The sequence below is a fragment of the Lutra lutra genome, chromosome 9, assembly GCF_902655055.1.
Source record: "Lutra lutra chromosome 9, mLutLut1.2, whole genome shotgun sequence".
Taxonomy (NCBI): Eukaryota; Metazoa; Chordata; class Mammalia; order Carnivora; family Mustelidae; genus Lutra; species Lutra lutra.
In genome coordinates, this window is record NC_062286.1 from 7384932 (window position 1) to 7396456 (window position 11525).

General features: G+C 51.1%; 1 protein-coding gene and 1 non-coding gene across 2 annotated transcripts; both read right to left on the minus strand.

Moving 5' to 3' along the window:
- Nucleotides 1–1788: 1788 nt before the first annotated feature.
- On the minus strand, nt 1789–10047 carry ODC1 (ornithine decarboxylase 1). The gene is made up of 12 exons (XM_047746282.1): nt 9863–10047; nt 6788–6935; nt 6382–6514; nt 5945–6118; nt 5587–5759; nt 4814–4948; nt 4616–4697; nt 4341–4424; nt 3467–3629; nt 3272–3384; nt 2974–3188; nt 1789–2265 (listed from the first exon to the last, which is right to left on the minus strand). The coding sequence occupies exons 3-12, from the start codon at nt 6481–6483 to the stop codon at nt 2121–2123; spliced, it is 1386 nt and encodes a 461-aa protein (XP_047602238.1). The 5' UTR covers nt 6484–6514; nt 6788–6935; nt 9863–10047; the 3' UTR covers nt 1789–2120.
- On the minus strand, nt 8247–8381 carry LOC125110184 (small nucleolar RNA SNORA42/SNORA80 family). Its single transcript, XR_007130506.1, has one exon. It is a non-coding gene; the product is annotated as a small nucleolar RNA SNORA42/SNORA80 family (small nucleolar RNA).
- Nucleotides 10048–11525: the final 1478 nt, after the last annotated feature.

Genomic DNA, 11525 nt, shown 5'->3' on the forward strand with positions numbered 1-11525 from the left:
TGAGAGCAAGGGCACCCCAGAGCATGGGGTGGAACGGAGGGAGGGAGAAGCGGACTCCATGCTGAGCCCGACGTTGGGCTCAATCTCACAGCCAAGATCATGACCTGAGCCAAGATCAAGGGTCAACCAACCAGCCCCCCAGGTGCCCCTAGACAGTGTCATCTTTCTTCACCACTTGGCGTAGGTAACTACACGCGGCAACCGAAGACTTTCGGGGTCTCGGAGTGGACACACACCCAGCATGAGATCTCCATCCTCTTTGGCTAAACTCATCTGCCCACTCTCAGGTCTAAGGACCAGAGGTGGCCATTTGGCCCAGGCCAGGCCATACTGCCCTCCAGACCCAAACATGGCCTTGGCAAACCCCAGAAGCCCTGTCGGCTGACAAGTGGTTTAAGGAGGGGGTCAGGAGCGAGGCGGAGGCTGTCGTGTGGGTGGGAACAGGACGACCTGGGGTGGCTTCCCTCCCACTGGCGCTGCCCAGCTGGATGGGCTGGCTGAGAGCAGAGCACTTTCCAGATCCTTGGCCCATGAGTGGCAAGTACACACTCCCCCTCTCTCTCTCCCATCTAAGCTTAATGCTGCCACTAGGAGAGCTCACTCCCTTCCTGTTCACACTGAAGTCCTCGTTTACCAAGATCCCAGGCTTGGGGACTAGCTCCCGTTTCTCAACACCAATTCCTTTATTTTGAACATCCTGAGGAATCAGGAAAGGATGTGCTCACAGAAGCGGGACAGTCGGAGAGGTTTTCCCCTCCCCTTGGATCCCACTCTAGTCAGAACTATTGTGTTTGTAGCTTCTGATGTATGTTCGTACGTACAACAACTAAAACCCTATCCTCAGGTCTAGGGAGAACAGAGCTGGTGACACGCCCAGCCTGAGCCTGGCTGAGCAGCTAAAGAGGAAACTCAGCAACCACAACAATGCAGTGCCCATGGGGAACCCAGGTCTTGGGCAGGGCAGGGAAGGTGGTTTTTAGGAAATAGGTTGTTCCCCTGGAATCCACTCTACAGCACTCCCTGCCATCTGGACTCGTCTTGCCACACCTCCCCGGTGTAGCTGGTGAGACAATGCTTGCTCTGTGACAGTGGGGCCCAGGGGCTTACTAGAGACCCGTCAGGCTTTTGCACACCTTCCTTCCCCACATATGGCTACCACAGGATTGGACATGCTCTTCTTGGGGCTTCCACAGTATGAGAACCTGATGTCCTTTGGGGGCAGGAGGAGTACGAGTCGAGTAAGGGAATATAAAAGGCCAGCGGTTAAAGTCAAAGAGAAGAGAGACCTACAACACAGGGTACTGTGGAATTTATTAAAATGAGCTGACCGCCCAATGTTGTACCACATTCTTAACCTGCCGCTCTGCAACTTGTCCCTGGAGAGATGATGATAGAAGATAAGCGGGAAGGGAACATCTGTCCTGCGGCAGCGCTCGGGGGCTCCACGGGTCCTCCCCCGGCACAGCCCTGACACATGCTGATAACAAAGAGCTCTGGGTGCTCCCTCACAGCCACGTCTGGGGACATTCAGGGCCTGTGTCACCCACGCTTTTCCCTCCACCTATGTGTGGGCCAAACCCTCTGTTCTTTGTGAGGATCCACAGCAAACTTCATACAAGACTCCCAGACTCGAAATGGAAGTGCTGAACAGGAAGACGGCATTTCAATGCACTTTCAAAACACTGAAAACCACCAACTTCTAAGTTCTCTGGGACGAATTCCCACTTATAAAACATTTGAGGCAAGCCACTGGGAATGGACACACTGTAAAAACTCTCCAATGCCCAATTATTTCAAGATACTTTATTTTTAAAACAGGTCACAACACTAAGCTTTTGGCCCGTTCTGCCAAAGTACAAGCTACAAACGCTTGCTCAGCAGCGGAGGGGCGCCCCTTAGTAGCATGTTTGAAAATTGAATAAAAATCCATATAAAACAAATATTCAAATAGTTTCCATAGGAACACAGATAAGTGACCCCATCTCCTCGTCTTCCACACTGTTGCGTCCGTGCCGACCCTACTTACAGACATCTCAAAACTAGCAGGAATTAAGTTAAACGGTCCCCCCCGGTCCCCCAATCCAAGCTCAACTCGAAGCTAACAGCTACAGGAGCGGCACCTACACGTTAATGCTGGCGGAGGCACAGGTGGCCGGGGGGCGCTTCAGTCCACTCTCCCGGGCGCAGGACACGGGCAGGGGGCTGGCATCTGGCTCCTCCAGCTCGGCCGGGAAGTCGCGACTCTGGATCTGCTGCATCAGTTGCCTGAGAGATAGAAGTGGCAGGTTCAGAAACCCCAAGTCCCCCGGAACTGGGCGGCCTCCCAAGCGTCCCTTCCCCGAGAGCCTGTGTGCTCCCTTGGTCACTACATCCCCAGGAAGCGAGTCAGCACATTCCAGAAGCAAGCCTGTCTTCAGGACCACCTTTTCAGTGACAGGGAAAGCACAAGTCATGTGCATTCGTGACAATATTCTATTTACACAGAAATACCCCAGGCTTTTTTTTTTTTTTTTGAAAGAGTTACACCTCTATAAAAATCTGAGAATAGGGGCGCCTGGGTGGCTCAGTGGGTTAAGCCCCTGCCTTCGGCTCAGGTCTTGATCTCAGGGTCCTGGGATCGAGTCCCACATCGGGCTCTCTGCTCAGCAGGGAGCCTGCTTCCTCCTCTCTCTCTGCCTGCCTCTCTGCCTGCTTGTGATCGCTCTCTGTCAAATAAATAAATAAAATCTTTAAAAAAAAAAAAACTGAGAATACAGATTAATATCACCAGAGGGATCTTCCACTTATATTTTCCAAATTTCCTCAAGCATATATTCTTAATGCAGGCAGAAAATGAACTATTTTTAAAAAACCTTTTTAGTATTTACACCTAAACAAGATGATTTTCTTCTGACTCAACCAGGCAAGAGCCAGCAGAAACCCCAGGAGAAATCTGTTCTTATCAAACCAGAAATACGCGCCGTCGTCACTAACCACGTCGGCCCCGACATCACGTAGTAGATGGTCGGTCTCTGGAACCCATTGAAAGTAGAAGCAGCAGCGACAGTGTAGGCACCCATATTTTCAAACACCATCCAATCACCCACATGCATCTCGGGCAGGTCGCAGCGCTCGACAATGCGATCCAGGCCGTCGCACGTTGGTCCCCATATGCTGGTTGAATAGTACTTCTCATCTGGTTTGGGTCTCTGCACCGAGAGAGAAAAACGTTATCTAGCTGCCTCATTACAACCACAGCCTCACTGCCACGCGGACCGTGCTCAGAGGGTACCTTCTGCAGGAGGGGCTTCACGTGGGCGTGATCGTAGAGGATGCAGTTGAACGATCCGTACACACCATCGTTCACGTAATACATAAAGGTTCGTTCACTGGACTCCTCTTCATCTGGAAGGACACCAGAGTCTCAATTACCACTTTCTGTACCACCGTATAGCCATGTGTGCGATGACTCGGCCTTTATACGTACCATCAGAGCCTGTCTGTTCCTTTAAAACGAGTTTTTTGGCAATGATGTTAACTGCGAGCGTGAAGGCGGACGCAACGTAGTATCTGCCCGGCTCGGCTATGACGCGCACGCCCGAGTCGGCCGGGAAGTACTTGTCCAGGGCTGGGTTGATGACATTAGTGATCTGCAAGAGACAGTGAGGGCTGTCACCAAGGGGAGCTCACCGCAGAGAGAAAACCAGTGCCGTGACAGGACGCCAGCAGCAGGCAGGTCACGGACGCCAGCAGCAGGCAGGTTTACTGTCAAGCAACAGCAGCGAAAGAAAAACCGACAGCGGCATCTCCCTGTGGTTCCACGTGGATTTCCCTTTGGGATTTGATGGGTAGGATTCTATCAAACAACACTTTAAATTTATTACTGCTTACTGAGGTATGAAGGTGCCTAAATATTTTAATCTACCAAATACACGTCAACAGGACAGACTCTACTCTGCTCATCTCACAAAACTGTTAACAAGAAGGTGGATCTATTTCATAAACAACCACTGCAAAATGGCCCATATTTAGTAAGATGTCCATTTAAACTTCGTAACTGACTGAAACAATTAGTGTTCAAAAGTACAAAATTTAGAAAACCCTATTTGGGTAATGATGTACGGAAGTCTGCATGCTCTTTCCTACCTAATCAACTATTTCCCACAATCTGGGGGGAAACGAACTGTGGTTAAGAAAACCAAAGCACATTAAATACAATTTTACATAACAGAACTCACTGAAAATATACCAAAACATTTTTATGTTTGTACAATTTCTTTTGTTATTACTTAAAACACTTAAGTTTGGAAATACATGAAAATGGAACTTGCTAAAATAGCTGTATTTCTGTTATAAATTACCTCTTCAAATTTAAGCTTCACATCCTCAGATCCAGGAAAGCCACCACCAATATCAAGCAGATACATGTTGAAACCAACCTCAGCCTAGAGTCAAGAAAGTCAAGTCAATCGAGCAGCCAGATCGGTAACAAGCCGTAAAAATGTATGCAGCAGCTGGGTTTAAGCCTCTGGAATATGGAATGACTTCTGGAAAAGGTTAATTCTAGAACTGAGGCTCGTTACCGTCAGCCCCGCTCCCCAGCCCACAGCCCAGAACTGGGTTTACGTATACTCACTCCCATGTCGAAGACACAGCGGGCATCGGAGATGGCTTGCACAAAGGTCTCAGGATCGGTGCAGCCACTTCCCACATGGAAGCTGGGGCAAAGAAAGGAGAATATGCTATTTCTGAAAATCACTATTTATAGTGGAAGAAAAACCTGAGATGTGCACTGTCCAGTATCTTAGTCTCTGTGCCACCGCCAAGATCTCACCTGACACCGATGACATCAATATTCAGCTCTCTCGCCCGTTCCAAGAGAAGCCTGCTGATTTTGAGTGTGGCACCGAATTTAACACTGAGGCGACAGACTGCTTTGGAATCATCGGTGGCAATCCGCAAAACCAACCTAGACGCAGAAAAAGTGTATGAAATTTCCCCCGACAGAAGACCACTGATAGCCATGATTATAATAAAAAGCATCTGTGGCTGATGCCCTCTGATTTGAGTCTCATACTTTTTTTTTTAAGAATCTCTATTTATTTGGGGCGCCTGGGTGGCTCAGTGGGGCTCAGGTCATGATCCCAGGTCCTGGGTTCGAGCCCCACATCGGGCTTTCTGCTCAGCAGGGAGCCTGCTTCCTCTTCTCTCTCTGCCTGCTTCTCTGCCTACTTGTGATTTCTCTCTGTCAAATAAATAAAATCTTTAAAAAAAAAAAAAAAGAATCTTTATTTATTTACTTGGGAGAGAGTCAGAGAGAACAGAGGGAAAAGGAGAAGCAGATTTCCGCTCCCCCATCAGTCCTAGGACCCTGGGATCACGACCTGTGCAGAAGGCAGACGCTTAACCGACTGAGCCACCCAGGCGCCCCAAGACTCTCCTACAGCTTTATTCATCAAGAGGATTTAAGATTTTCTCCTCTGCCTCTGATCCAGCACACTCCTATACTTTATACTCAAGTATAGAAATCTTGAAACTGGAAACCTGAATTTGACACAACGTGTAGATTCCGTATGTGACCTGCCCGCAAACGAGGAGTCAACTCACTTTGCCTTCGGATGTGCCCTGGCAACCTTCATCAATTCAACTTCACTATCGAAAGTCATCATCTGGACTCCGTTGTTGGCAGCGTACTTAATCTGAGACACTTGTTTACAAGGATTTGCATAGATAATCCTCTCCGGAGGCACCCCAAGACTTTGGACCAATTGTATTTCAGTCTGAAAAACAGCAGTATGTTATTTATATATATGAAGCCAATCAAAGAAAGAAACAGGAAAATGGGAATTCAGTCCCCCCACTTTCACTGCTGTCTATTGCCCAAGAAACCCAACTCTGACCTGCCCTGCTGGGAGCACCAGGGCCTTCTGAGATCATCATTCCCGAGTCCCGCTGCTTTGCTTACCTTGCTGGCACAGTCAAATCCTGTCCCAATGGTAGCAAGGGTCTTCACTATGGTTCTGCTATCATTGCATTTGACTGCATAAAAGGGGGTGACCCGAGGAAGAGCTTTTAACCATCTCAGATGTTTCTTTAGAATGTCTCCCAGGTCGGCAACATAGAAGGCATCCTTATCATCCTACAGCAAGAGTGGTTGCAGGGAACTCATTAGCAGCCTAATCACACTCCCACATGCAGCCTCCCCCTGTCGTTCCCATCAGTCTCAAGGAACCCACTTTTCTTTACCCTGGTCACTATTACCACAGAGTGATTCGTAGCTAATAAATTCTGAATTACCTAACATGCCATGTTCCATTCTAATTCCTTAAGACCCCACTCAAGTTTCTCACTCAGGTGCCCATGATTTTTAAAGCTGCACTGCTAGCACGGACTTAAACTTACAGAAGATGAAACTTCATTAATTTTTTGGTCCAGAATATCCTTGGCAGTAAAGCCTTCATCGAGGAAATGGCAGTCTAATTCCGCATTACTGAAGTTGTTCATGGTTTCTTGGAGTTCCTCCAAAACGTAACAAACTGCAAATAAGGTGAAAAAATTTACTCAGAAGCCATAGCAATACTCAGCTAATTTTTTTTTTTTTTTTAATATTTATTTGAGAGAGACCGTTCGGGGGGGGTGGAGGGGGACAGAGGGAAAGGGAGAAGCAGACTCTCTGCTGAGCAGGGAGCCAGATGTGGGGCTCCATCCAGGATGACCTGAGCCTAAGGCACAGGCCTAACTGAACCACCCAGGAGCCCCAACACTCAGTAATTGTTAACAATAACCTACAACAACCATGAATACTTACATGGAAAACTAAGAAGAGATGGAACTTAAAGAAATGGTGGCCAATTTCTCACAAAGGCAATTCTCCGGAATTCCAAATCCCGCTGAGGATGCGTGCGCCCCAGTGCAGCAGGGGGAATGGTCTGATCAACACCGAATCTGCTGTCCACCTTAGGAAGGCATCAGATGGAAAGATCAGGCACGGACTGTGATGTGAGCACCCAGAAAGCAGGGCTGCACAGGCGCGTTCCGGAGATCGCTCGCTCACTCACTGGACTTCAGAATCCCATCCTTCCGGGCGTAAGCCACAGGATTCCATAAACCTCTCCACTATCCAAGGACACTGCAGATTCAACACTAGACTTTCTCAAAGCAACACACTAAATCTTTTAAGATTTTATTTATTTATTTGATAGAGAGACAGTGAGAGAGGGAACACAAGCCAGGGGAGGAGGAGAGAGAGAAGCAGGCTTCCTGCTGAGCAGGGGAGCCGGATGGCGGCTCCAGCCCAGGACCCTGGGATCATAACCTGAGCCAAAGGCAGACGCTTAACGACTGAGCCACGCAGGCGCCCCAACGCTAAAATCCTACGTGTACTACTATATACCTCAAAATAAGCACTTCAAATATTCATGCTAAAAAATCTATAGAAAGGAGGTTTCAGAATCCTCATTTCACTAAAATGGAAAAACTGTTTATAATGGCCAGTTTATTTGATTTCAGGGATACATTAACTCTTTAGAAGCTTAAGAGAACATTTCAGTAATTACTGAAAGGCGCCTTATAAACATCTACCTTCTGTTTTCCCAAAGTCTTCACAAAAGTTTTAATAACTGAAAGGCATTGTGGAAATGTCTAAACTAAACTTACTGAGTGCTCTGAAGTTTCCTAAGAATTTTCTGAGTTCATTTTTATGCTACTTTATTTTCATGTCATGAAATGCCATTATTTTTCATGCCAAAGAAAGATTTTATTTTTTTGACAGAAAGATCACAAGTAGGCAGAGAGGCAAGCAGAGAGGGAAGCAGGCTCCCTGCTAAGCAGAGAGACCAATGTGAGGCTCCATCCCCAGGACCCTGAGATCACGACCTGAGCTGAGCCTAAGGCAGAGGCTTAAACCACTGAGCCACCCAGGCGCCCCCCACACCTGTATTTTTACAGTGAGCAATCTTCATTATCAACAAAATATATTACAGCTCCTGTATCTGATCAGAAATCAGCATTCTTAAACCAGAGTTGGCGATCAAGTCAGCAATTCTGCAAATCTCATCTCATCCTTGCTTAGTTAATGAACAATAATCACATGGAAGTTAATTTCTGGCTAACTTTATGAATAAAAATAAGGAGGCAGACACAAATTATGAATAAGCAAAAATAAAGCTCGTAACATTCAGAGCCGCTGTCCTTGGGTCTTCATGAAATGTGACGCAAATTATTGATTTTACCCTATAGAATTTCTGCTAGGCAGGACTTTCTTTTTTTACTGTGCGACCCGCTTCAGTGCCTGCAGCCTACGGCAGAGAGGCCAGGCAATGGTTCGGGACCGTGGTTTGCTCTGGCATGGGACACTATGAGAGGCCCAGGGGGACGAGCCTGCCATAAATCCAAACCCATGCACGGTACAACTTGTCCTTTGTTGTGCGTTTTTTTTTTCCCCTTTCTTAAGACTTTATTTACTTTTTTAAATCTCTACACCCAACGTGGGGCTTGAACTTACAACCCCATGATCAAGAGTCACATCCTCTACCGACTGAGCCAGCGGAAGAACTTGTTCTAAGACTTGATCTAATGTGACTTTCTGGCATTGTAAACCTCCTACGTTGCTGAAACCACCTCTAGGGGAAGTCAAGAGTCTAAGGCACAGCAAATCCGTTGTGTCTATGTTCCACACTGAACGCAGGTTCACACAGTAACAGATTGTTAGACTCTTTAGTTAGGAGCTTGTTAGAAAAGCTTTAAAGCAATGTTCAAGCTTAAGCTTGGGAAATTATTACTTTGAAATGTTACTGTTAAGCATCTTTTAAAGCTTTAATTCGAAAACCTGCAACACAATAATTTCACCCTTTAGTGTTCTGTATAGCTAAGTCACTCGAAATGATGGGTCAGTGAGCACAGGACAGCACTCCCCTACTAGGAACGTCTCTCCTGCCAACCGGGAAGTATTACAAAAGAGAGACCAATTTAAGCAAACTGAAAAAAATTTCACAAGTCAACTAAATCATGCCCAATTTTGGCTTTAAATAAAGTCAACCCATTCTTTGTGCTCCCCAGACCTTTCTAAAAAGTTCTGCTCCCCACACTTACCCATTATTTGGGATTCTCAAAACCACCACAATCAGCTTGTTTGGAAAACCTTAAGGGCTGCCTCCTACGGATCAGTCTGTTGCCTGGACTGGGATCTCAATCTTCTAGACCTTTCTTAGATCTCTAAGTCATTCAAAGACTCCTCACAGAGCCGACTCTACGGCACAGCTGATGGAGAATGTACTACCGTAGTTCAGACAAGGCTATCTCACACTTGAGCTCCAGCAACTCCGGAGAACTGCTCTATCGGGCCGTTTCCTCCGTACACAGAAACTAAGAGAAAATTCCACGACAGGGAGGCAGAATGGCCTGCCTCATGCTGATAAAAGTGAGCTGAGCGACGGGAGCCCGAGGCTTGGGGCCCGCTCGTCCCTCTCCTGCACCTGCTGCCGGGCGGGCCGCATGGGTTTTTAAAAAAGAACAGCGGTTGAAAGTACCGCGGGCCTTCCCGGCAGCTTCCGGCTCCGAGTCCCCACTGACGCGGTTCGGAAAAGGTGAGACGCAGTCCCCTCCGGCCCTGGCTGCCCCAAGCCGGGGCGATCCCGAGCAGGACTGGCCGCGGCGAAGGTGGCCGCCGGGCGCGCGCAGAATCAGGGGGTCCGAAGTCCCGCTCCACGGAGGGACGCGGGCCCCGGAGGGCAGGGGGGTCAGGGACCCGCGGTCGGCGCGACGACCACGTGTCCCTCGCAGCTCCAGGCACAGGGTCAGCCCCGGGCCTCCGGCCCGCCGCGCAGGGACACGTGGCCGTCCCCCCCCCGCCTCCCGCCTCCCAACCGGACGCGCCCCCTCTCACCTTAGAGCGCTGGGGCGCCGCGGGCTAGCCCCATGGAGATGCCGCCGCCGAGCGCGCAGGACCGCCGGCCGCCCCGCCGCCCCCGTCAGCCGGCCGCCCGCCGGCCGCCCGCCGGCCGCCCGCCGCCTCGCTGCCTCCCGCGGAGGACCGCCGGCCCGAGGTGGCGCCGGAGCTCTGGCAGAGGGGCGGCGGCGGCGGAGGCTGAGGGGACTGACAAAGCCGACGCGCCGCCGCTCCGCTACTTATAGCACAGCGCGTGTCGTCATGGAGACGCACCAGCTCAAACCAGCCGCGATCGGTTCCGTCCGGGCGTCCTCCGAGGAAGGGGGCGGAGCGCGCCCGCGGCGGCCAACCCGCGGCCGGACGGAGGCTGGGGAGCGCGGGCCCTTCAACGTCAGCGGCTCCGAGCGCCAGCGGGCCCGCCCCCGGCCTCGCGCCCCTCCCGGCCCTGCGGCAGACTTGCGCACGCGCACGACGCCACATGACGCCTCCGGCGGCCTCTCACCCCTCCCTGCCCTGCGGCGAGCACGCGCACGACGCCGCGGGGCATCCCTGGTGGCCTTGCGCCCTTCCCGGCCCTGCGGCGGGCCCGCGCACGCGCACGACGCCTGAGGTCCTGGGCCCGCCGGCGCCGGCCGCTCTCCGGGACCCCAGCCTTGGGGCACGAGCGGGCGCCTGCCCGCGAACGAGGCCGAATTTCAGCATCCGCGCTGGGCAGAACTGTTCTTCCTCTTGACTTTGAGTGCCTCGTGTCCTAGGGCAGAGAAAGGAGATCGCGGGCGCAAGCGGGCCACGTGGACACCGGGTGGACTCTGGCCCCTCCTGCCAGGCGCCTCCTGTCCTAGGAAAGGGGACCTGTGACAATTCCAAGAATGGGGCGCAGACGCAGACGGGGCCGGGTGCGTGCTGAGGGTCACCTGGCAAGTCGGTGGCCCCGCTTCGGGCCGCTCCCACTGCGCCTGTCAACGTATCCAGGTGTGTTCCGTCTGGACGGCCGGCAGCGACGGCCACGCGAAGACACACAGGCGGTGTTAAGCCAGAGGCTTGTCTAGGGGCCTTAGGGGAAGGAGGTAGAGAGACCACAGGCTACCAAGTCCCTCCACTGCCCTTTACCATAGTGGACGGCATTCGCGGTGACTAGACGTCTCTAAGGGCAGGTGCGAGTGCCTCGCTTGGACAGAGCCTGTTAAGTCCCAGCACAGCGACAGTCTGCACAATGAAGCCGGAGGCAAAGCCCTAGGCAGTCAGTTATCCCTGAGTATGCAGCCCCTGCAGGAGGACGATGCCTCTCTGGGATGTGGGCCACACCCGGCTGCTGACCCCAGGGAGGGGAGAAGGAACGTGGGGGGCACTTCTTTTTTCTTTCATTTTACCATTCTTTCCCTTGAAGACAAAGTGCAACAGTCACATCCCATCCTCAAGTGTGGGGTGTGCCCCACCGGAGTGTCCCCGTGAGGATTTAAAGGGCATGGGACGCTAGTCCAGGCAGGTTGCCAGTTTGGTGCAGAGGGACCTTGGAGGAGCTCAGTGCTGTACCCCGTCCCTGGTGCAGGAGTGCTGTGTGAACTTGGGGCTATTACTTCCCTTCTCTGGGCCTCCAAGGAGGTTTGACCAGAGGATACAAGGATGTTTACAGCTGCAAAATCCCTGTGAGGTTTTGAAA